The sequence below is a fragment of the Ciconia boyciana genome, chromosome 9 (genome assembly GCF_034638445.1).
Source record: "Ciconia boyciana chromosome 9, ASM3463844v1, whole genome shotgun sequence".
NCBI classification, from domain to species: Eukaryota; Metazoa; Chordata; class Aves; order Ciconiiformes; family Ciconiidae; genus Ciconia; species Ciconia boyciana.
This window is the reverse complement of record NC_132942.1, coordinates 10,043,176-10,069,421: the sequence shown is the minus strand read 5'-3', so window position 1 is coordinate 10,069,421 and position 26,246 is coordinate 10,043,176. Positions and strand designations below refer to the sequence as shown.

General features: G+C 45.9%; 1 protein-coding gene across 6 annotated transcripts in view; it reads left to right on the top strand.

Moving 5' to 3' along the window:
* Positions 1 to 305: 305 nt before the first annotated feature.
* Positions 306 to 26,246, top strand: part of EBF1 (EBF transcription factor 1) — a 285,433-nt gene continuing 259,492 nt past the window's right edge. For 5 of the 6 annotated variants that reach the window (XM_072872920.1, XM_072872919.1, XM_072872918.1 and 2 more), the window contains exons 1-6: positions 306 to 1,254; positions 2,650 to 2,806; positions 3,113 to 3,176; positions 3,448 to 3,503; positions 12,708 to 12,781; positions 19,854 to 19,922. In XM_072872920.1, coding sequence (XP_072729021.1) covers positions 1,121 to 1,254; positions 2,650 to 2,806; positions 3,113 to 3,176; positions 3,448 to 3,503; positions 12,708 to 12,781; positions 19,854 to 19,922 — 554 coding nt within the window. In that variant the 5' untranslated portion in view covers positions 306 to 1,120. Of the gene's footprint in view, positions 1,255 to 2,059; positions 2,328 to 2,649; positions 2,807 to 3,112; positions 3,177 to 3,447; positions 3,504 to 12,707; positions 12,782 to 19,853; positions 19,923 to 26,246 lie in introns of those variants that run through there. The other variant, XM_072872922.1, reaches the window with a different exon arrangement.

The following is a 26,246-nucleotide window of genomic DNA, read 5'->3' as shown; positions in this document are numbered from 1 at the left end:
GGCGTCCGTGCCCCCTCCGGGTATCCCCGCGCGGGCACCTGGCGCGGGGCGGCCCCGGCCAGCGCCGCCGCCGCCTCGCCGAGGAACAAAGGCGCGACCGCGCTCGCGTTAACGCCCCCGCCCCGGGGGGGGTCGCGGCAACTTTCCCCCGGGCCGGCCGGGGCGTCTGGGCGGGGCTATGCTAACGAGGGGGGGCGTGGCCGCGCCCCCGCGGCGGCGACTCGCGGGCGGCCATTGGCGGCGGCGCCGCGGGGGGGGAGCGGTGACGCGATGCAAATGAGGGGGCGTGGCGGCGGCGGCCCCGCCCCCCGCCCGCCGGGGCTGCGGGGCTCGTGTTCGGCGGCGGGGACAGTCAAAGTGGCTCCCATAGGGAGAGACGGCGAGTCCGCCCCGGCGCTGCGGGAGAGGGAGGGGGCGCGGGCACCGGGAGCCCCAGGGTCTCCCTCCGTCCGTCCGTCCGCGCCGCCGCCGCGGGTGCGCCCCTCTCGCTCCCTTCCCGGCGTGCGCCCGGCTCCGGCAACTCGCTTCCTGCGCGGCTGAAGGAGGGAGGAGAGAGCGCTTCGGCTGGGAGAGGAGAGAAGAAAGAGGGAGGAAAGAAAGAAAGAAAAGAGAGAGGGGAAAGAGGGGGGGGAAACTTGCCTCTCTTGTCACTGGAAAATGACACTTGATGTAGCAGAGCCTGCCGCAGCTCCCGTTCGTCCTATTGTTTCTTAAACTGCCATCTGAGATTTTTTTTTTTTTTTTTTTTTTTTTTTGCCTGCTGCCACCCGAGGGGTGTCTTCATACAAAAGGGACTTCAAGTACTCCTCCGGCTTGCGAGCGCTGCAACCAGCTCCCAGCACCCCGCCAGCCCCTCCAAGCACCCAAACAAACTGCACACGCAGCAAACAGCAGCAACAAAACCGGGCTCTGATTGCCTTTGGATTTTTTTTTTTTTAAATGTGCGTGCCTGTGTTTTCTTTCTCTGACTTGCTTTGATTCCACAGATCAGCTGCAGAGAGAGAGAAAGAGAGAGAAAGAGAGAAAAAAAACATATATAACAGTCCGCCTGGCGATTTTATCACTTTTTTTTTTTTTTTTTTGAGTAAAGAAGGAAGATTTGCGCTCTTGTTTCTGATTCATGTTTGGGATTCAGGAAAGCATCCAGCGGAGTGGGAGCAGCATGAAGGAAGAGCCCCTCGGCGCGGGGATGAACGCGGTGCGGACGTGGATGCAGGGAGCCGGCGTCCTGGACGCCAGCACGGCCGCTCAGAGGTAGGCAGGCTCCGCGCCCGCGCCCCGCTCCGCGCCCCGGGGCGCACGCCGCCTGCAGCGCTGCTCCCCGCGGGCAGCGCCTTTCCCCTGCACCAACAAAAAGCCGGCTCTGGAGCTCTGCTAACAGCAGTGAGTTTCGCGTAGATGTCGCCAGTTAAATCTTTATCCCTCTTGTCCCGTAGGAATGACTTTTTATTAAATAATAATTAATAATAACAATAAAGGAAGCGGCGAGTTTCGCTAGGCAGGAATAGGTGGGCTTTAATCTCTCTAGCCCCTCGTGTTCGCGCGGAGGAAGGACTTTTCAAAACTATGTTCGCTGCTGATTTAGTCTTAAGATCTCCAAATGACACTTTCCTCCTCAGATAAGCAGCGAGCTGTGCACGGATGTATCCAAAATGTATTTCTCTACCTCGCTTTCTTATCCTCGTCAGAATCAGCAGCCTCCCTTCTTCTCCTCCGATAAGCAGGGAGTTTTGCAAAGCTTTCTCGAGGAGAAATTTAATTCGAAGCCCCTTTGTAAAACCACTGCCACTTATCTTAGATTTTTTTAAAAGAAATCCCTTCAAATAGGAGGTGCATTTGGCGAAGCTGCGTCCAGCCTCGCTTTCTCTCTTATTTCTCCTTCTCCCCATCCTCTTCCCCGCGAAAAACAAAACAAAACAAAACCAACCGACAACTGATGCCGGATTGGCAGCCTGAGCCCTGAAGCCGGCATCAGCTAAGAAGTTTAATGTTGACATCTCCCGGTGTCTCCCACCTCGCCCCGCACCCCTCCCTTTGGAGCCCTCTAAGGAAGGGAAAGTTTCTGCAGGGACAACCCTGAAATATTTCAAGTTGTCTCCTGGGCTGCCGTCGCGGTGTTTACCCACCGCTCCGGCGAGGGGAAGAAAGGCTCGCAGGACTGAAACTGAAAGATAAGGCTCATGGGCGCTTGGGTGACAGCTTCGAGCCGAGTTTGAGAAGTGGCAGGACCAATGTCGCTCCGCGGGGCAACGGGCCGGCGGGGCTGAGCGCGGCTCCCCCGCCATGCAGGGCCGGCTGCGAGCGGGCGCGGCCCCCGGGGAGAATTGGTGGGTGCCGGTGTCGGGTACCGGGGGGGCTGCTTGGCACTTCGGGCTGGCCGCAGGGCGGGACGGGGTCGGGTCTGTGCCGCGCTCCCGGCTCCGTGGGGTTTCGACGTGGCCGCGCTTGAGCACGCCTTTCCCCTGGCCCGGAGGGAAGAGCCCCGGGGCGACTCGGGGAGGGGGGGATGCTCAGCCCGGGGGGAGCCCAGCCGGGCCCCGGCGGGGGAAGGCACGGGCCCCGGAGCCGGCTGGGGCGGGGGAGGGGGGGGGACGGGACGTGAGGCCGCGTCGTCGGGGCCGCCGCTAACCCGCGTCTTTCTGGTCCCAGCGGAGTTGGTCTGGCCCGGGCTCACTTCGAGAAGCAGCCTCCTTCCAACCTGAGGAAGTCCAACTTTTTCCACTTCGTCCTGGCTCTGTACGACCGGCAGGGGCAGCCCGTGGAGATCGAGCGCACCGCCTTCGTGGGCTTCGTGGAGAAGGAGAAGGTGAGTAGCCCGGCGCCCCGCGGGGGCTCGGCCGCCTCTCCCGGGCCTTCCCCACTCTGCTCCCCGGGGCCGCGGCACCGGCTCGTCCCGGGAGCCACCGCCGCCTCGCGGGCGCCTGCCTCTCCCCCGGCCCGGAGGGCAGCCGCGGAGGGGGTCTCCCCTGAGCCCTCGCTGTGCCCGGGGCAGGGGAGGGGGCTGAGAGCTGCCCCGTCCAGCCCCGGGGGCACCCGGCGTGCGAGCGATGGAGAAGCTTCATGTGGTATCTTTTCTTTTTCCTTCGGCCTCCCCTCTGCTCTTCGACTTCAGGAAGCCAACAGCGAAAAGACCAACAACGGGATCCACTATCGCCTGCAGCTGCTCTACAGCAATGGTAAGGGCTGGGAGCCCCCGGTGTCAGCCCCGCCACCCCCCGCCGGCTGCCCTCCCGCCGCCTCCTCGGCTGGGAACCCTACCAGAGGCCGGGGAGCCGCTGCCCCGGCTCCCCTCCGCTCCGCGCGTCCCTGCGCTCGGTGCCTGGGCGCAGCCCGGCCGCGGCCAGCGCTGTGGGACGGGCGGGAGCCCCGGCGGGCCCGAGCCCCCGGGCGAGCCCCGGCGCGCTGCCGCCGGCCGGCCCCGCTCCTCACACCTCTGCCTTGTTTCAGGGATCAGGACGGAGCAGGATTTCTACGTCCGACTCATCGACTCCATGACCAAGCAGGTGGGTGCAGCGGGCCGCCCGCGGAGGAGGTGGGGGGTGTGTTGGGGGGGGTGGCAGCCGTCGGGGCGGCCCCCGGGAGCCCGGCGGGGCGGCCCGCGGAGGCGAAACCCGCCCCCGCCGCGAAGCGGAGCGGCTCTGCCCCGGCGGGGAAGGGGCTGCCGCCTCCCGCGGGGCACGGCCGCGCTCCCCGCTCCGCACCCGCGCAGCCGCGCCCGGCCCCCGCGCAGCGGCGGGGGGCTGCGGGGACCGACCCCGGCGTCGGGGCTGCGGGGCGGCGCGGAGGGTCCCCGCGGGACCCTGCCCGCCGCCGGGCTCGGGAGCTCCGAAAAATACAGGCGACCCCTCCAGCCGTCCTCGTCCGGGCTGGGGCCGGTTTTGCCGCTTAATTAGTAAGAATTAACCTCCGGCCTCCCCCGGCCCACCGCAGGCCGTCAGCACACGCCGCTGCTCGGGCGCGGTGGCTGCGTTTGTCCGTTCTTTATTCGCGCTGCCGCCGGGTCCGCGGGTGAAAGGAGGAGCGATCAAATGGTGGCAGGGCTGCATGTCGGAACGGCCCCCCGAACCGCGGCGCGGGGAGCGGCGAGCTCGGTGCCGGACTGCGGGCAGGGCTGTGGGGCAGCAGACCTTGTCAAGGGATTCACCCTCATTTTAAGCTCGCCTTTTAGCTTCCCAAGCAGAGTCGTAACGTGCGTGCCTACCTGTAAAAAATACTTTTCTGTACGAAAACAGCATTTTTACAAAGAGGCCATCTGAACAAATTGATTCTATCTTTTGAAAAAAAATTTGCTACTCCAGCTTTTTCTTCTGCTCCTGTCGGAATATTTTTCTCTTATAATACATTTCTGTCAAATAGATGGGATCGCTTCTAAGCCTTTTTATCCTTAAGATATGTTTTTTCCCTCCTAATCTGTTTTACTTGTTAAAAAAAATTCTTAAATTTTATTTAGGAAAAACATCAAGCTTTTTTTGGTACCGATAGGAAAAGTCAGTCCCTGTATGTTGTCTGTAAGGAAAAAAACTCTTGGCTTGTATTTGGGTTTCTTTTCTACAGCAAAACATAAAGTTCTAAGGGCTGAGTTTGTTTTAGAAAACTCTCTTTGATGGTCCCAAAACATCTTTTCCTGCTATTGAAGACTGTCTTTCAACAGAAAAAAAAAAAAGATTAAAAAAAAAAAAGAAAAAAGGAACTTGGATGAATTTTACTAGAGAATCCACTATGCATCTGAACTCTGTTAAACTATACACTTCCAAACAGAGCCCATTCCCCGTAGGAATTAAAACAGCAGCAACATACCCTTCTTCATAACAAATCTTGGAAAGCATTTGCTGTCATTCCTTGTTTTTCAGGCACAAATTGGTTAGTTTGTGTTAAAAGTAGCAAAATCTTCCTGATAATACAAACTCTTTTTAGTCCTTTTGGAGCTTATATATTTCACTGTAGACCATATGAGAGAGACTATCAATAAATATTATCTTTAAATAGCTTTCCTATCATTACGGAAATGCAAAAGCCTCTGTTCATAATCCTGTTGAAAGCAGAGCCCTGAACTCATGTAGAGCAGCGATTCAAAATAATTTTCTTAACAAAGGCATCTTGCATATGAAGAGTTCATCCTAAGGCACTGTTTGACCTCTTGGTCTCTCATTATTATCAAGTCATCAGAGGGTCTTTGGAGAGAAAGGGGGGAAAAAAACCCCGAGATACAGTTTATTTGTAAAACCTACCATGTAGCTTTAAAGCACATCCACAATGAAAGGGGGGGGGAAAAAGAATCTGTCTGATTTCAGGAAGTCTTACAAAAACAAAGTTAGTGCAAATTACAGATTTTTGGGGAAAGTGCAATGGAGTTGAGAAGCGAGGATTTAAGAACAAAAGCTCTCTGAACTTAGGTTAGAAAATGGGGAGCGAAAGGCTATTTTAGATGCAAACATGTTTGCTTACGTATTAATTTCATGAGTATAATTTCTTTAGGCAGGACTATAATTGCTTATGAAAAATAGGGCATTGTCATGTCAAAACTGTGGCATGTGCCGCTCTGAATTTTTTCGGGGGCCGGGGGCTAAATTCTCCCTCTTCTTCTTTTTTAATTCTTTCTTTTTTAAAGTGAAATTATTTCAGAGTTGCGATCGCTTCAGTTACTCAATGCTTATTAGGAAGCAAAGTACAACACATGACAGAAGCTCACCCAAATGTTGAATATATCATTTATATTTTACGACAGTGAATTATATAGAAGATTCCCAAGTAACTTTCAAATCATCAAACTGTAATTAAATATTGCAAAGACTGTCTGAAAATTCTTTAATTTTTAATGAAAGTTAAATATATATTGTCAGTCGACTTGAAGGTGTAGTATTTTAATGCATGACGCTCAGAACAAATTGGATAATGAAATGATTACTTTTAAATGAAACTGTTGCAGAAGCGTACATGTTTCAGCTGGCAAGGATCTTCTCAATACTCACACACGCACATTCACACACTCAATAATTGTGAATTCCCAGACTGAAATTACAGCTACTCTGAGGTTTCTGGTGGCAAATTAAAAATCCCACAGAAGCAAAGCTTGAATGAGTTAGGTTCCCCAGATCATACACGAAAGTATCTGTGGCTCTTTTTTTATATTAATTTTTTTTTTTTTACATATGGACAAATCAGATTTAAATGTATTCTCTTTGTCTCACAGTTATAAATTGCAAGGTTTTGTACAGCTGCAGATTATTAAGTTAGGTAAGACAAAATAAAATCTGTTCTGCCAATCAGACCTAGATTTCTGTATATAGGATTGCTACTCATAGATTTAACATAGATGTCCCATTAGCAGCATGCATTACATCACTAGGTAGACAGGTAGGGCTTCACTATGCTGGATACTGTGTGTGTAATAAATAGTAGATATTCCTGCTCCTATAGAGTTCTTGATCTGAATAAGTCAGGGATTTGTTTGTGTGGCTGTGTCCAACTAAGAAACTCATGGCAAGAGTCCTGTCATAGGTGGAATTTGGGGATCTCCGTGTCCTGGTGCGCGTGTATATGTTCTCTATCAGCCGTGATGCAATATGGGAAGCGGGGCTGGAGAGTGGCGTGACTGAAGTAACCAAGAATTTTGTCGCCGACTACATCCCAGGGCAGATGTGGGGTGTAGGTATGAACTATGCATGCGCTCCCCCGAAACATGAGCTTTTGTTGCATGCGCGCTCCTTGGCAGTCCGGGCTGTGGGACTTCTGAATGGGAAACCCAGGCGGGACTGGTCTCGAAGTCCATCATTTCGAGTTATATTCAGGATATAATGTGCTTGGCCTTTGGTGGTGGCCCCAGAGAAGTGCTGGGTAAGATAGGAGTTACACGCCTTCGAGGGGTCTTGCTACGTTTCCAAACCGTGCCCCTGTCATTTAAAAATTGTAAATACTACGCACAAATTGTTAATGTTGCGGGGAAGTTCTTTTCAGTTACGGTAACAACATTCGGCGTCAATACTGGCTTAATTAAATTTTCTTTTATGTTATCTTGGCACCTCATTTTATGTTGGGATCACATTCCTAATGTGTTCAAAACCCTGTAGGATCCCAAACTTTATAGCTGTTGCTTTCCGTAAAGCAGCAACTCCTACCGCAGTAGGTCTGGCTCTAACAATGATGCATTTTGAAATTGCCTGCAAAATGTGAAATATGTCTGCTCTAATAAAACTGGAGTTTTTAGGCAAGTCTAAGGATTTCAATGTATTTACGGAGAAGAGATGCTTTCTATTTCTTCAGCTGTATTTTCATAAAGTTGAGATATTTCACTATTAGGAGAGATGGAGGAAATAAATCTGAAATACTTGTTCCCCACCCATTTTTCCTTCAGCTGTTCTCATCCATAAGATATAACGGATGCTAATATGGCTCAGGCATCTTAAAAAATCATAAGTTTTGCACGATAGCTATTGTCTATTGCTGAGAGTCCTCATGAGTCAACAATCCGTCCTTCAGACTTAGGCTCTGTTTGTATTTTGCTTTTTTTCAGTACTTTAACTCTGGATGCAAATGGTTTATCTGTTGACTTCTCTATCATTCTCTGATGTCTGCAGATATTTGATCAGCTCTCTATTCTGTGCATAGCATGGCCCTTCTCTGGCAGCTACACGCATGGGAAAAAAAATGTTATCAATAAGTTCAGAGGAGCCTCAGCAGACACGGAGAAATTTCACACAAACATAAAACAAAACCTAACCCCTGTGATGGGGAAAATTTACATTGCGCCAGATTTTAGCAGCTTTCTTGTGCCTTTGGTGAGATGTCAGAAGCGCAGGTGATTTTAATTTTCTTGTACAGAGAGGAATGGAGAAGTTTGGAATTTGCATGCATGATCAGGACCTGTGTTTGGGAAAATGTAAACTCATCACAGTGGAAAATGTGTTGTTTGGAGTCTGAGGGTGAAAACAAAGCTGAGGATTTTGGAGAGACTGCCTGAGCCAGATGGCCTGGTGCATTCCCAGTCTGGCAGCCCAACTGCTCCCTCCTGTATAATATACAGCCATTTGTTCTGGGATATTTACGCTAGAGCTGTTTCCATGTGAATGTTTGAAAACCATTAAAAATGAACATATTAGGAGAGATAAATTTATTTAATTTGTGTGAATACGTCGATAAGCAGGCTGTGTATCAAAGGCAGAGGGAGACTGGATAAAATAATTAGATGCTACTGAATTGTGCATTGAGAGAGACAGCAAGAACTAACCGTCCTCGCCCTGGGATCCAGCGCTGTGCTACTTGTCCGGGATAAACCTCGCTGGGATGAGTCGAAAATTTGCTTGGGAAAGGGGTAAAAACTCGGGTAATTAAGGGTTAAGTATTTGAAGCCAAATAAGTGTAATTCACAGTATTTTCTGTGTAGATATATAGCGGATACAAGCCTAATCCTCTCTGGGTGAAATTCTGGCCCATCTGAAGTCAATTGCAAAGCTCCTATTGAATTCGGTGGGGCCAGGATTTTATTTTCTCCCTGTGTGTATGGCTGTATACGTCATTACAAATCATTTTAGTTCTGTTTTTGAAAAGACCCTCATTTTAATGAGTTTTTCTTTCTCCTTTATTTCAATAAAGGAGATAGTTTGTTTTGTGAAACAGATGAGGGATTTGAAAGCGAGTGGATTTAGATGCATGTCGGTGATTTCTCTCCTTCTCTTACTCTTTTAAAATCAAGGCCATGACATAACTGAATAATATAATGACCATGATCTCATTCCTTCAAGATTGTTTCTTGTCCAGTTCAGAAAGCAGGATTGCTTGACTGGCAAACTGACACCACGAGACGATCCTGCCCTCAGTTGTACCACCATAAATGTGGATTTATTCAGGAATAGCTAAGGACAAAATCTGGCACTATATTTTTTCCAACTTATTTGTCAACTATTTTACTGCTTTATCCTGCTGTCTTTACTGGGGGAAAAGTGGATTAAATGAGAACTGTAGTCTTGACTTTTATATTACCCCCCCCTTTTATTTTATTTTATTTTTTTTTATGATCTCAGTCACTGAAAAGTTTAGGCAAATTGTTGGACGCACTTGTTGTCTAGAAATGACTGTGGTGTGCTCAATTTAGTAATTTTTATTTGCTGGCGAGCAGTGAATTGCGTTTGATTTAACTTTTTATGCATCTTTATTTAAATGGGAGTGAGGAAGTCTTATATTTTGACACTAATTTTTTGGGGCTGTTTGTGCATGAGTGATCATTACTCATTGGGACTTCTTGTAGAAAGGTTACTTGGGTGAGTAATGGCTTACAAAATGGAAGATGAATTTTGTGGGGAAATATTTAAGTTGTTCAGGAGAAGAAAAACTATTTTGAAACACTTATGAAATAACACTGAGTTAAAACTACATGAAGTAAACAAAAAGAAAAAAACCAAAGTCTATAATTTTGCATTTCCTTTGCTGGTGTTTTGTTGTGCAACTCTGATGTGTATTTGCAGGCTTATTTTTAGCTCTGGTGTGGTCTAAGTTTATACACTGTAACTTTCACTTTATCTCTCATTAACACGATCCTGATTTGACAAAATCACGACGATGTCAGTGCGACAAGAAATCCTGCCGCAATCACCCTGTTTTAAAGCATGCACTTTAAATAATAATAATAATAATAATAATAAAATTAAGATAGTTTTGTTAAAAGAGTAGCTTTTCAAATCCTAAAAATTTTCACAACAGTAACATTGTAGACCCTTCCTGTAAGAATACTTCTGGCAGCTATAACGATCTGAAACTTTAGCAGTTCCTGTTTCCTTTTTGAAACTAATCGTAGAATTAATGTTTTAGAGCAGTGCAGTTTGCAAGACGGTAGGGTATCTGTAATGCTCTCGGGCAGCCATTCATGGAAGTAAACAGTTGGCGCTTTACACACCCGTTCGCACAAGTAAATTGGGACGTAGGAATGGGAGTTGGGGATGAGTTGCTCAGAAATGAACTCAGCAATTCCTCCTGCTTCCTAGAATTTCCTAGGAATTCCTGCAGGAATAGGGTATGCGGGAGCATCTGCGCTTAACGGGGAGAAAATAAAATGTGCATGGGTACAACATCGGTAATTAAATGCAAATAAAGTGAAAAGCAAATCCTTAATGCAGAGGAAGGCAGAAGAATGTCATGCACGCGAAGGAGGGATCACTGATGCTAAACACAACAGACAAGGTGATTATGTACCGCAGTGTTGACTCTGCCCGTTCATTATTGCTATTTAGTTGAGTTATTTAAGCGGGTACCTGGAGGTTAAGTAAGCATAGCAGCAGGAAGAGAAGAGGAAGAGAGAGGGGAGGGGGAAAAAAGAAAGTAAATTTTGTGTTCTGGTTTGTCATTTCTAGTGCTTCCTTGACTTCACTGGCAACAAGATAACCCACACTGGGTGAATTTATTTTAGGATTTGAAAGTCTAAGAAGAATGAGCCAAGTCCAGCAGTCCTCTCTCAGGCACTATTCCCCCCGTGTCATGCTGTGATGTACAGAGGTGAACGGGAACTGGAGGTGTTTGTCTCCACTAAAGGCCTCAGGAGTAGATCTGCTCTTTACCCCCATGCTCTGCACTCTCAGAGGCAGATTATTCTTTGATTATGCATTGATTAAGTCCAAAAAGTGCGACGTGCTTCCCCCTTGCCCAGCCTGTCCCACTGCCAGGTTGGAACCAGATTTGGGGTTTTCTGGAGTCCTTGCAACGTCCCTTGCAACCAACCCCATCAGTTGTCAGCCGGTTACTTTGATTGCCTAGTTTGGGCTGGAAGAAACTTCTCCCCATCTTCCCCCTTAAGGCATGGAAATGAGGATCTTCTGAATTTGTCCCAACTCTTGATGTAACACATGGATGACTGCACTGCCATCTTCCAAGGCCTCTTGCAAACCACCTGGAGCTCTCTTGGGCACTGATGTGGAAGTACCTCGAGGTGTGGGCCAGCAACCGAGCAGGGACGTGTGGTCCCAGCTGGGGGCAGGGGGGTTTGCTGGTGTCTGTGCTGCACGGAGTTTGCACGTGTCCTGCGACTACTTTCGTGTCCCAGTTACATGAGTGCTGGGTTGTGAACCCAGCACTGGGTTTTGTGCCTCACTGGTGGGAATGAGGGGGCAGAAGTCAGGTGAAACTCTGCACCTGTTAGTTGCAATGGCACCAGCGGCCTCTGTTTTATCTTATCAGCAAAATAAACCCCACTGGCTCTCAGGTTTTAGGGGAATGCGCATAGCAAAACCGAAATGAAAAAATTAAAACCAGCAAAGATAATGCAGTCCCATTCCTGATATTATTTATGGAATCATTAAATAATTTTATAATTCATAATATTAATATTACATATTACTATTAAAATGGTGTTAAAAATCAGCTCACGTTTCTTCAGATTTGTGTGTTCTGAGATCTGTGCCCCCTTTGCAGGTACCCTTGGTGGGTTATATTTGTAAGGACTGGAAAAGCAGTTCATATGATCTTACTTCATCATCTATTAAGATATCTTATTTTTTCTCAGTATTTGCCACAGTTCCATTTCAAAGCAGTCTCATTCCATAAAAGGTATTTCATCCATATAGCATACTTTGTTTTTTTATTTTCAATATATATTTTATCGTTAGCCTTAGGGATACCCATATCAGATGTCATTTTATCTGCAGAGTTTGTTCCCCAATTTCTTCTTTTTAAGCCTGTATTTTAGAGGCTGAAAAGGTCACACCACAGGTCAAGGGCAGAGCTGATGCTCAGAAGCAGGAGTGGCCATCTCACCAAGGCTGGGGCTCTAGCCATTGATCCTAGCTCCAGAGTGGCACCCTAAATCTTTTGATTTAGGAACCTCAGTGCTATCAAAAGATGCTGTTGCAAAGGCAACTCCTTTTCACTCTTGTTTTGCTGCTGGGGGACTGGTGCCTGGGGCCAGGGGTTGGTTAGAAAACATAACTCTGTCCTGATGAGATGGAAACCCTGTACTGAGCGGGCTGTGAGGGCTAACCTAGTTTGCGTGTAACACCGATCCCTCGCCGTCGCCGCTGGTTCTGCTGGTGGGAGGATTGCAAACAGACTCTTATTGAAATGCGAATACACTCTCTTTCCACAGTTTTAACTTAAAAGATTCTCCCCGTGCTATCTCAGAGTCAAATTTCTCAAGCTGGTTGATCCTCTGTTTGTTTTGCTATCCTCTGCTCTGGTAGGGCCTGCCTCTCACTTATTTATATCCCTGTAACTCCAGAGTTGCTCTCCGGAAAGCGGTGGATCACGAGGTTCAAGGGGAGAATCAGGCCCAAGTGCTTTCTCAGGAGCTACCAGGAAAATGCCTGGGCTGTGCAGCTTTTGTAATTAAAAATACATGAGCTCTCTCTCTTCTGTCCTTTTTTTTTTTTTAATGAATAGGACCCAAAGTATGCCAAGCCTTGCTGGTTTTTTTTCTTTTTTTTTTTCTTTTAATGCTATTAGGTTTATATTTTATTCTGAATTGAAAAGAAAATTGTGGTTGTCTTGACTACTAAAAAAACCCATCCTACACATCGCTTGAGAGATGTGCAATGGAGAGGAGGGAATTTAGCTGTACTCAGCTTGTGTTGTTTTCCAGCTGCAAGTCTTGGAGCAGGTTCGGCGGAGACGTGGTCTCTTTAGCCTGCGACTTGGCTTGCAACTCTAGCTGCGCCTTCGGTTACCACGATGCGTTTTTATTTTCTCCAAACTCAACTTGATGCACAGCTAAAAATGTGTTTTGTTTCTAGGCAATAGTATATGAAGGCCAAGACAAGAACCCAGAAATGTGCCGAGTTCTGCTCACGCATGAAATAATGTGCAGGTAAGAAATACCCCGCTTCCAGTTAATTAGTGATGAGAAGATGAATCTGTCTCTCAAAATCTAGGTTGAACCTGCAGCTATTTTCGGACTTAAATTTATCTTTCTTGCATTAAACAATCCCAAAATAACACAGTTCGGGGTGTGTGTGTAATTAGCAGCAAGGTCTCAGTCATCACACTAGTTTTCAATTATTTATAAAGAGTTATTCTTAACAGAACGCTACTAGTTTTCATTTAGACACCGTAGCCCACAAAAGGTCTCCTCACCAAAATTAACAGTCAATTATAGTCTTCTAGCAATAAACGTCTCTGTCCCCAATTCCCAACAAAACCTCCTCAGTAAGATGACAAAATAGTAATTTTTTTTTTTTTTTTTTCTGGATGTGCATTAAGACTTGAAGTCAGGAGGCCTTTTTTGTCCCGGTTGCTGGTCACGCAAGGTCCCCACTCGGCCGGAACGGAGCAGGCGACGCTCCTCCACGCAAAAGATGTCTTCTTGTTGATTTTCTTTAAACCTCCCCGTGCAGATTTGGCTCTGTCCTGTGCTCTCTGCCCCTGAACATGCCTGCCTGGGGTTGGTCACTTAGATTCGGGACAGTCAAATATCTTCTCTCCTGAACGCGGTACTTCTGCAACGGGCAGCTGCTTCCTTCTCTTTTCTGGCTGGTTGAAATAGGTGAAGCCTCTTCTACTTCCTTTTTACCACAGAGAAGGCAACATCTTCCCACACCCCCCTCCGACACCTAGGAGAGCTTGACCTTGCAGTCTCATTAAAGTTAGTGGGTGTTTTTCGCATGTCTGAAAAAATCATTTGTTACATGTTATTCGATGGCAGAAAATAATTCCCTGGTGGAAGACGAGGCGTTCTTGCATAAGCTCATTGTTACAATCAGTTGTTTTAAGACTGTAAAAATGCCATTGCATGCGTTGTAACTTTTACAAAACACATTTACTAAAAAGGAGTAACTTGAGGGTAAAAACTAGTACCCACTTCTAAGAGAATAAACTTGGATGAGGGTTTCCTGGTGGGGGAGAGTCTTAGACAAAATATTCAGATGGAAACTTCTCTGTTGGTTGATTTTTTTTTTTAATTTTTTTTCATTCTTGGCGATCTGCATGTTTTGTCCTCCATGGCAGCTCCTCCCTGATAAAACCTTGCTGGAGGGCAGTGCCCTGCAACGCCGGCAGAGAAGGAGCTGCTCTCCTTGCTTTGCCAGCCTGGGCAAAACCCCGTGCAGCCCCCCAAATTCTTCCTTGCAGGATTTGGGGGATTTTTAGTTTTCATGTCCTATTTTTCTAGGTTGCTTAATTCAGTAGGTTTGGCTTCTTCCAGGAAACCAAAGATAACCCATTACAGCCCGAGAACCATCAGAGCAGATGGGTATCTCCAAGAAGTGCCTGAGCTTCTGCTGCCGTTGGGAGCTGCAGCATTGCTTTGCTGAGGACTCCCGGACAGTTCTCCCTTTCCAAATGGAAACCCAGTGCTGACAACTCGTAATTGCCCTAAAATTCATTGGCCCAGTTAGCACCACTTTCACACTAGATACCTAGCTAGGAACAATTCATGGAAATATTAAAGGAGGCCCCTGACCTGATAAGGCTGAAGTGTGTGCTTTGCTTTTCTCCTGTAATAGACCAGTCAAACAGTGGAACTGTTCACGTGAGTAAAATTAAGCACATGCTCAAGTGCCCACAGCGTCAGGGTCTGAATCTGCTGTTAGTCCTGCGTGATGTGCCCTCCTGATTCTTAAACGGCAAGGTTTTGAGGTAGGAATTACATCTGCCTGCCACTCACTGACCCATCCGTGCAAAAGTAAGAATCACCTACTTTAATGTATTAATTTTCTTACAAATACTTTAGAAACGTAAAGAGTAAGAAGTAAATTGAAACTTTATATAGAGGGCTGAGTTTTAACCAGAAGACCAAATACCTGCATCAAAGATTTACGGCTGTTCAATATACTTTGACTGAGACAAAATTATTTCCATTCTGGGAATGTGGAAAGATGTACAGTCTTTCCCTTTAATAAAGCACTTTACACTTTCTTTGTGCTTAAAATTCACTGGATCAGGAGCTTTATTCTTCTCCTTCTATTTGTTTACTGCTAGTCCTTGCTTTGTGTTTCATAACCATAAGGTGGAGGGGTAGCAAAAAAAAAAATCTGACCACAGTAGGCAAATGTTGTGTGCCTGATGGGGTGGGGGAGACATATTCAAATTTCTTACAGCTCATATTAGATATTACCCATTTCCTTTTCTGCTTATACATGTGTAAGAGGGTGCTGTTTGTTTACCAGGCTGCTTGACCCTATTGCACAAATCTGTCATCTATTGTGCTGCTAACACTCTTTTAAATTGCAAATCTGATGCTCTTTAGGGGTCTAGAAGGGGAAAAAAAAAATCTCTCTCCACACCATTCTGTTTCTCTTGATTTCTTGCCTGTTGTAAGTGGAAGTTGGGATGTGCTGAATTTGCACCAGGGGTGCAAATGCAGCCTCAATTATAAGCATAAAATTAGAGTCTGTTCCCCATTAATCAGCCCAGCTAATTGCTATGCACTACCATTAGCCATATGGTGTGAAAGACAGCTTGCTCTCCCTAAGATGAAATTTCTTCATTTCAGACATGAAATAGTGAGGGCTCTGTATTTTAAAATAGCTTGTTTTAGATATTTAATTTCTAAACAACTTTCAGCAGTGCTTTCTATCAAGGCTAACTGCACAATAAAACTTTGCATTTATGTGACAAAGCTGGGTATTTATAGTATACTACAACTATGGCATGGGTAAGACAAAGAATTCAAATGTCTAGGAGAGTCCTGGTTGTGGTAGGAAAGTGGGGCTGAGGTTTTCTTCAGGTGGCTGTTTATTTCAAAGGATTTCATCGTGTTTTGTCAAATAGAAAAATCTACACCGTTGGCGAAAATGTTAATAGCTGGGGAGAATTCACAGCCTCAGTGGAATTTATTAGTATTGTAGGCAGCATGGGGAGGGACATCTATAGTTAATATTGCCTCAACAATTTCCATTATGAAACCTTCAGTGGCTTACAGCTTTGCCAAACTTAAACTGTTCTGGCTGAGATGTCCTTTGCAGGGTGTCAGCCTCAGGCTGACTTTCTTTGGAAAGTTTCAGCTAAAATGGTTCAGTGATTTCTGAGAATGAGGTTGGAGTAAAATATGGTTTTTGTCTGTGTAAAATAAAATCTTACAGCTGTTTTGGCGAGAAGCTCCCGTACCTCCACGCTTCGGGGAGAGAAGCCTGTTTGGGGCAGGGCTTGTCCTGGCCGCATCGTCTGCAGGATGAAACCCACCTCGCTGGGAGCTTCTGCAAAGTCTCCCACACGGACTCGCTAACGACTTGTTAGAGCCTGGCAGCTAAATGATCGGAAAGTCGCATTTGCGCTGGCCACGTGCCATCGCCCCGTAATTTCTCATTGTTCATTGTCCCCGCAGAAAGCCTGAGCGCGCAGATACACAAAGCAGGGCTCCTCTCGCGAGCGATGCTCCTGGCCACCACGCTGGGCTGGGGACAGGGGGATTGGGGGTGCCAGACATTGGGGTGAGGCGGTCATCTCCTGTGCGCCCGCGGCAGGGCCGGGCAGCGTGGGACAGAGATGCTCCAGCGCAGGGAAGGGAAGAGGAGGAAGACATGGAGCGACATGGCAGGAGAGCAGCAGGTCCCCAGAGGGCTGGGGTGAGGACAAAGGCAGCAACAAAAGCTGGGAGTGGTGGTGGCCAGGGGATGGGGAGTCCTGCGAAGGGACAGGATGGGGATGGCTTGGGGCTTGGGCATGAGCCCTGGGGATGGTGAGAATGGCAATAGGAGGGGGGGAAACCTCAGGTAGGCAGAGATGGGGTGCAGGAGCTGGAGGGAGTTGTAATGGCAAGAGACTTCATTACTGTCAAGGACTACTTGTTTTAACAACAAACAACCCCCAAACAAAACATTTTTTGCAGGCTTTTTCTGTGGGCCATCATGACATTGTGCCTGAGCCGTGGCTTCTTGCCCCATTTGGGAACAGGTGTCACGGAGGGACAGTGAGGACAGGTCCTTGCCCTCCTGGCTGCAAGGAGCCGTCACTCAGCACCTCTCCCTGCCTCGCTGGGAGCTGCAAGGTTTCTGGGTGACTTGGAGATGCTCCTGGGAATTTTTAAATTCCTTCAGGGAAAGGAGAAAGGGTGCTGAATATTTGGGAACTTTTTCCCAAGTGTTAAGTAGGCACTAAAAGCCAAAGCTTTCGAGACAAGTTGAATTAAAAGCACTTCTCATGCCACACAACCAGGTCTCAAGCTCGGGGTTTGCATTATGTTTTAATTCTCTGCATAGAAAAATTAGGGTAGACGAATACGTGGATTCTGCTGTTGGGGGAAAAAAATGCAAAAGGCAAGCTAAGGTTTAAAAAATAATGATCTAGAACATGAAAGAACATTTGGGGCCTCCTTTCATGCCACAGAGCCACCAGAGAGTAGGACATGCCAGTCATGCACATCTTCCACTTCACCGCCAGATTGCGGTGCAAGGAGTGAGGTCTTCTATTATTACTTGGGATTATTGGCGTGCACTCTTGGAAAGCCCTATCCAAATGAGGGGGCCATCTAATGAGCAACACGGTGTTTCCCCTGCTCTCGAAGCCGGGTTGTCCCTGTCGGCCAGTGCCTGACTCCATCCCGCTCGCGGCAGGAGGCGAGACCGAGGCGTCCCCATCTCCAGGCCCCCGTGGCCGCCTCTCCCGCTGGGTTAGTGCCCCGGGAAGGTGCTGGCCTCCAAGCCTGGTGGTGCATGGATGGTGGTATCTGCCCATCTCGGGCTGGGAGCCTGGGAACCTTTGCTCGCCTGAGTAAGTGTGGCAATTTCTGTCCCTCCAGTCTGCTGTGAGAATGTCAGGACTAGCCCTGATTTGCTTCAGTCACAAGAACTGCATTGTCTTAACTTGTGCCAACTCTGTTTCTAATTACATTTTAATCATTTAAAAATGATTAGCAGTTTTTATTGCCTTGTTTGTGGGTAAATTTTCTCACCCCACACATTCTAGCTGCACTCCAATGACAAGTCCTTTTATAGGCAAAAAAGCCCCCCGAACGTCCACATGACTATTTACCTACAGCATATTTTATTCCTTCCTAAATTTTAATACTTTCTGGGTGCCAGGGCTCTTGCATTTTTTGGTGGATCAATTGTGGTATTGTGCTGTAAAATTAAGCAGTTTTTTTTGGCAATCCCAAACAATGTAACTTCCACCGAAATGAAGATACCGCACATGTGTTAACTGTGAAAAGTTTCAGCCCTGAATAGTTGCCTTGAAGCTTTTTGCGGTGAAAAGAATTATGTATTTTCCTCTCTTTGAAAACAATTTTTTTTTTTTTTAAACCATGTTTAAACAGGCTGTTTTTGTAAAAGGCCCCCTTTTTTTTGTTATCTTTAGTGTGGTTAGTTGCTTTATTGCTAATCTTGGTGGGTAACTGTATATTATTCACTCTATTGTTCAGCAACACAAGAGAACCTTTGTCATACTCCCAACAGGGCTATTTATATAGCGTGGCACTTCTGAGGGCTCCTTCCTGCCCTGATGTTCTTCCACCTTCTGGGGAAAAGAAAATAGTTCATCTGAGCGGGAGCGCGAGTAGCGGTTGTTCCTGCCAGCTGCCCAAAGCCGGCTGCTGAAATAAAGGCGATGTGCAGGTCCCTGGGATGCCAATTGGAACAAGCTTGGTGGTTTCCAAAGACTGGGTTGCGTGTGGTTGAGGTTTACCAGAAACTTTATTGAACGGAGAGATGCACTCAGGTCTGGCCAGGGAGAGCAAACGGGGTGGTTCTCACTGCCTGTCACTTGGTGCCACTACGGGATGGGGTCCCTGCAGCCCTCACCCCACAAAAGCTGCCCAGGCTTCGTCCAGCAGGTCCCTGAGAACCAAGGAGGGCTTGGGAAGACCAGGAGCTTCTTGATTTTTTTTTTTTTTTAATTGCTTGGAGCCTTGACTTCAGTGGGGAATTTTCTGTTAAGGGATGTCACCAAATAGGAGCTTTCCTTGCTAGAGGAAGTGGGTGTTTCCTCCCTGGGGTGAGCAGGTGGGTGAAAGCCTGAGGTTTTGCTCACCTACGTAGCTGTGACTCAGTCTTCTGGGTTTAGACGGGCTGCTGCGGAGAGCAGGGCTCCTGCAGGCAGCCCCCATATCACTTGGCCACAGCTCTAGATGTACCAGGAGGGATTCCCACCCTGAGCAGAGACGTGTATAGTGCCTGTGAGCTTACCTGAAATATATTTGTGGCTCCTAATGGACAATAACCCCTGACAAGGAATCATCACAAACAACAATTTAACTTCTCTTAGGAAACAATGAGCCACCATAGTTCAAAAGAATCCCAGCCTCGAGGTCAGCGATGGAGCAGTGCTTTGGGAGACGGAGCTTATATTTCACATGCCTGCTTTGTATCTGACCTGACGCAGGGCACCAGCCGCCCAAGCTGCGCTCTCCATGGCTTTAGAGATCATTAACATGCTCAGAAAACTTGGGGAAAGAGGCACGCTCGAGCATAAAAAGCTGCTGCCGATGGCGCTTGCATTTTAGCTCCACCGTTAACAACAGTATTTCTTAGAGTGAGAATAATTGTGCTTTTGGATTTCGGGGGGAGGTTTCCTAGTAGCTGAGAATTTGGCTCTAGGTAGAAGCAGGAATATCTTGTGGATGTGTAAGACAAGCTTTAAGCAAATCCTGGTAAAAACCAGGCTCAGTGGGGAAAAAGCTGCCTTGTTTTGTGTGCAAGCGTATGCGGGACAACTGTTAAACCCTATGGAAAAGAGGCTACAAATAGGCAGGTCTCCCTGTTTTGGGTGATCCTTGAATTATTATTTGTGAAAGGGGCAAAACCCCTCTCTTTTTATATTTTCCGTTGCTAACCAGCTGTGCAAGAAGTTAAACATAGTAATTAACCCATATGTGACCCACTACATTTGACTGATTTCCAGGCAGGGACGGAGCGGTAACTCTAGCTGGCAATTTGAACCTACTATGTTCGTAATGATGATTTTACAGTGTAATGGTCGCACTAAATCCTTTCACTTTTGCTCTGTAGCCGCTGTTGTGACAAGAAAAGCTGTGGCAACAGAAATGAGACTCCATCAGATCCAGTGATAATTGACAGGTAAGGACTGCTATTGTTTCCTTCCATTTTTTTCCCCCCCTCTCCTCATTATAATGAAACACCTGCCCTGTGTTGCTAATGGGGAAGAAATAGGAGTATATAGGGATGAAATTTTGTTTTTGATACCGAATTAGTTGTGCTTTGCAATTGCGATTGCCATGGAAGGGCCATATGGAGGATAGCGGAGTGACCTGCTCTTTGGAGGGCTCAGCTTCTTCTAAGTGATTCATGTGCATAAAGAGAAGATTTTTCTTTCTGACTTTCTGTGGCTCAATTCACATTCTGTGCCAGGGAAGCTTCAGGAATAAAATAATAATAGTTTGTGATTTATGAAATGTGGTTGGGTGCTTATAAATATTTAACTTTTATTTGAAAAATGTCTGAATCATTATCACTTTTAGCTACAGTAGTTCTGTTGGATGCAATCCATCTACATTTTAAGGTTTTTATTTATGCATAAAAACAGTTAAAAAAAAGATCTGCAAAGTAAGGTTTTTTCCTCCTGTTATTTTCTTTGGTTGGAATACTATTTTGACTGTATTGTCAGTTGATTAATTCATTTTTGCCTGTCTTAATTATTGTGTTTTTAAACAGATCCATAATGCTAATCTGACATCACTGAGTAAATCACTGTAGTACATCTATTTTAGTTTTTCCAAGCCATGTGTAGTCTCCATGTTTGCAAATTATGCAAAGTGGTAGCCAAATAGTCATTTTTACATTTTAATTGTCCAAACTCATTGTACAAAGCCATGTGCAATAACCAGGTTGTTATGCAGCATTACTCTAGAAGAGTTAAATGGCCCTGAAGTACTGAAAGCGTCTGTCATCAGCTGGGGAAAGCAATACCCTTGCACTAATCTGTGAAGAGAGGGACCCTGAAGGGAAACCACCTATACATGTAGGGGTGAGAGCACAGAATAGTGTCCTTCTCCTTGCGTTATTGTCTGAGTTAATGTTTGCTATATTAAGTTTAAAGTATCTTCCGTGCCAGTGCTTCCATTTTATGAAAGAAGGTGAAGAGGGTTTGATGTGTTGGGTGCCACATGCAGAGAGCGGTCCAGGGATATGGCGGAGCCTTGCCTGGCATTGTGCTCATCCAGACTCCCAGATTTACAGTTCTTGTTTGAATTTGGTAAGAAAGTGCATATATTGGAAGCTTATAGCAGGTGTTTTGATTAGCTATAATAAATAATCCTGAGAATGTTTAAATCTCAGAAGATATCTCTACCTATTTTAACTAGGCATATTTTCATCTTCTGTGAGCATTAGGTAGTACCAGGGAAAGTGGGGGAAAAAACCCACAGTGAAATCTGTATAGAGATGTGTTTTATAAGCATGCTGCAGAGTTGAACACTATAAACATGGTGTTAGAGTGGCATTTTGAGCAACATGAAAGCTACAAAATTCACATGAATTTTTCATTGTACTGGAAAGTGAGATGTTAGGATGCTAATGGCAGGTTTACGGAAATATTTTGTTTAACTATCTAGTATGCAAAACTGCTAGTTGCAAATCATTTTAAATTACGAAAGCCAGAGATGCTGTCTGTTACATGCTTCCCACAAAATGAGGAAAACAGTTACATGAAAAAAACAGATTTAGCTTCCTAGCAGCGATCAGTTTATCAGTCTTCATGTAAATTGATGCAAAAGGTACCAATTCTGAAGATTATTTTTAAAATGCAAGCTAAACACAATTTAAAGATGATAATACAAACCCCACCTCACCACCCGTACTGAATCATGCTTGGCTTGTGAATGGGTTAAGCTTTTAAGTTCTTCACTTGGTTTTAAATTGTGACTTTGATACAGAAGGTTGATATGACTGTGGTTTGAATAACATTTGATTTTGACCTGTTCCTGTGGGTTGCAATGGTATAAGAAATTTGACTCAGCAGTACTGTAATTAGCCCTCCCCATGTTTTTGAAACAGGATTGTGTTACCTGGATTGCATTAGTGTGGCTTCTATTGTTGCCGCTTCGCATCTGTCCCAGTAGGGTACTTAAAACCTTTTCTTGGCTGGGGCTAGTTCAAACAATTTAGGCCAAATAAGTATGTGCTCTATACAGTTAGTGGCTTTAGTGATGTTTCTTGTGACATTTATCCTACTCATTTTTTTTTCCCCTTTTGGTTTGGAAAGGATGAAGTGATCTATATGGAGCCTTTTTACCTTAAAACGAGTCCTTTAAAATTGTTCTAGCATTAAAATGCCTGCACAAGTCAGAACATGTGTTTAGTTGTACTCTATTGTCACTTCTCCATGCGCACAATTTTTAAGTATTATGTCAATTGATATGCAAAACCATATTTAGCTATTTTTATTTGCATGTGAGCTTACAGAATTCATTTACCATTTGGGCTAAAGCACTCCCACATGCCTTACGCTCTGATAAAGTCTTGCCTATGGATTTAATCTAACTCTTGCATCAAATCCTGCGAATCCACAGACTCTGACCTAACATAGAATTTAACGTAGAATCTATCCATGGGATTTTTGACATATGTACTTACATGGAAATGCTATCCTCTTCTTACATGCTGGAATACTATTTTGGAATGATTAATTCTCTTTGATGAGGCTAGAGAAACTTGGGATAGAGAGAGCTCCATCTTTGTGGTGGTTTAGTGTGGCGAAGAGGCTGTTTGGCAACTTCAAAGTTACATGTGTTGTGTTCTTTTTCAAACCCTAGATATATATGAAAAGTAAGTTGTATATTTTTATTTAATCAAAATGTGGGATTTAAAAAAAGTCGGTAGCTGTGTTTGAAACGGGTATGACTTTATCCTTTATAAAATTGCTTTATACTTTGCTCTATTATAGTAACAGCATATATAGCAGTGAAAGGGACCTAAAGAAATTTATACTCATATAGCGATCTAAATTTTCTCTGGAGAACAAAATAAATCTATTATGCTTATAGAGCAGTCATTTCAAGGAAGTTTCTTGGAAACCTCTGTGTGTCTGAATCATCTTCTTAGCATAGCCTGTATATTTTATCGCTAATCCAGTGACATGTGTTGAGATGAAGCTCTGATGAACAGGAACTCATTTTAAAAGGGGTATTATTGTCACAATACAAACGCACAATTCCTCCTACAAGTGCAGTGGCAGGGCTGCATTGTAATCACACTTAAAGAAAACACAGAGCACTTCCTGTTATTAAATTAAATTCTAGATTGATTTAACTTTCAAATTGTAACTCATATTTGAATTTAAAAGGTTTGCAATAAAATTCCTGTGAAGAAATTGAATAAATTGTAGTTTTATTACCACTCCGGATATCCTGGTGTCCTAACCTTTTTCCTTACAGTTATCTTAGTTCAATAAATAAAACCTCATTAGACTATTCCCATTTCAACGAGTTTATTAAATTTTACAGGAGTAATTAGCATAAGCTGTGCTAATTTTTCTGGAAGACTAATGAGAGAGCTTCCTAATTAGGTTTGCTTTGTAAGAATCAGAAAAGATGATGATGACAAAAGTCACATAGGGGAGAAAGTGGGGCTTTATATTATTCCTTGGTTAAGGAAAGAGGTTCCTCTCTCAGCATTCTGTTCGAAACTTTTAAACCCAATTTACCATTGTCGGGACCAATATTTAATGGTGCTACCTGTGCCTGCTGGGCCTTCTTTACCTTTTATGGCTGCATCCAGTAAACAGGAGTCCTATTGTCTGATAAAACAGGAATAACCACTGCAGTCCCACATATAGTGGCAGAAAAGTCTCAGCCTGTAGGATCTATCCCATATACGTCCAGCTTGCGACATTGCATGGACAAAGGGCTGAAAACAGCCCGTTTGGCAATTGCTGGTCCATCCCAAATTTTGCTTCTTCCCAGAGTACTTGAGCAGGCTGATGACCATGACCTGAAATCGGCTTTGCTGAGATTTACGAACACAGATGAGACCTACTTAAGAAATCTCACGACTGTCTATCTTTTGGATAGATGAACTTTAGCTGTGGTGTAAGTTAACAGGCTTTGTGCTGGAGCCCTCCCCGGGTGAGACAGTGTGCCCTTAGGTGGCAGGTCAGCATGAGGATGACTAGGGTTTCTTCTGGCCCTTGTCTGGAAATATACTGAAGTTCTTCACGTGCTGCTTCAGATGCAATTTCTGAGGAATGAGGCTCCCTCTGGCTTTGAAGAGGTGGCTTATGCATTTCCAGTGCCATCAGGGCTCTTGTCCATGGAGCAGGGGTGGGAAATCATGGATTGGAGGCTGTAGTATTTTTTATGCATTATTATCAGATGACACCAAGGTACATTTTAATGCATGACCTGCTACAAGTGCTTGAAAGGCGTGTGTGCTTTCGACACCTGCAGTACGGGATGCTCGACTGGGGCTCTCTGTAACCCGTCCCTGGTACACCCAGCTGCCGCGGCTAGGGAAGGAGCCAACTTACCTACATGTGTTTTTGAAATCTTTCAGCCTTTAACCTGAAAAATTTTATGTTTGTGGGTAGGATTTCACTGTGCAATGACATGAAAAGAGGCGTGAATGACTTTCAATGTCTCCATTTTACCACTTTACAAGTCATCACGTAGTGGATTGTATTTTACAGGCCTGATCATCTTTTTATCCTAAATACCAGGCAGGTGGAAAAATGACACGCCGGACTGTATTGCGCTCACTGCATCCTCCCCACAAATACACTTGTTAGGCAGATATGGAAATTAATGCATTTTGCAGTAGCTTTCCACGCCCGGAGGGAGGGTGATGGAGATGCGGGCAGGCAGACGGGCTGGCAGGGCGGGCCAGCTTCGGGAGAGGTGCCGGCAAGAGGATGAGGTGGGTGTTTTGCTTGGGAGGGAGCTGCTGAGGATTGCTTTGCTGCAGGGGGTAGGATCAGCGCTGCAGCTGATCCCCCAGCCAGACTACAGGGACACGGGCTCGTCATAGCACTGGTGTGACAGCAAAGTGACAAAAGATGCCAGGCGCTTTGGCAGAGGTCCCTTTGCAGGAGTCCCAGTTCCTGGGCCCCTCGGCCACATGCGGTATGCGAACCTGGCTGTGTGGGGTCAGGGGAAGGTGTCCTGCCTCCCCCTGGCCCACACTGGGGCCAGGGCTGCAGGAGGCTGCGGGTCCCATCCGTCCTGGGTCCTTGGGTGGCTTTTCCATGGAGGAGGGCAGGCATGGCTCTCTCTGATAGATGTCAAGACATGGGTGAGAAATGCTGCTGGGCCTGAATATTTGGCAGTTCTCTTGAGTCTTGTACTAGAAAGTGCCCACCTCATTGCTGTGCCCCTTCCAGAGCCAGATGGGAGTTATTCATCCAGCAGGGAGGGAGTCTGGGGAGCAGAAACTGGGTGACAGAGGACTACCCCCAGCACTGCACAGAGATGTCTCCCAGGCTTCTTTTAAGGCTGTGCCAACTAAACCCTCAGGGCCTCTAAGCAGGGTGTTCAGATGGGCAGAAGTTGGCCTCGAGCATTTCACGCAAGCTCTAAGAGCCTGTGAACCCGTACATTTCTGGGAGGGGAGGGACCAAAACACACATCCTAGAGGATTTGGTTGTGATTGATGCATCTGAGAAGCATTACCCAAAACATTTCCCACATGACTTGGGAAACCAAAGACATTTTGAACCTTTGTGAGATAAATGGGAGACTCTGATCAGTAGATGCTTCTCACACAGAGAGTCAGACATGCTCGCCCCTCTACCAGTGCTCCTAATGCATGTGGTGTCAGTCCTCTTTCTGGTGAAGAAATCACTAGAGCTGGGGGTAACTTTGCAAGAGTTCTTGCAAAAATCTCTTGGCTTCAGCCTATTGGGGTTGGCACATATTGCTGCTGCTTCAAAATTCATTTATTTTGCTCTTGGGGTTGAGTGAACTTGGTCAGGGTCAAACCAACTCCTGCTTATTGTTTGTTTGATTTCTCTCCCCTCTGCCCCCAAGTATAAGAATTTTTGTATAATCTCAAAACTATTATGCAAAACCTTAATTTGGTCTCAGCTTCACTCAGGAGGTTTGTGATTTTCTCAGCAAACCTGTTTTGAGTTTCCAGTTTGTTATAAAACCCCAAACCAGGCAAGTTTTATGTGGTTTTGGGTTTCACTGCAAACATTTCACACTACTCTAATAGTTACTTGCTTCTCTCAGCGATGCTTTTTGAATCTGCAGCTAGTGTTTTGGGCTTTATTTCACTGTGATCTTATGCCTGATTATTACTATTTAATATCATGGTGATATAACAGACACTCCTATCGCAAAGAAGGCTCATTGTGCTAGACGCTGTGTAGTCTCTAGGTAGGTAGATGATCCCATTCCTGAAGATAAGTGCTACTCCTGATGCAGTTTAAAAATTGAGATTGATGTTTTT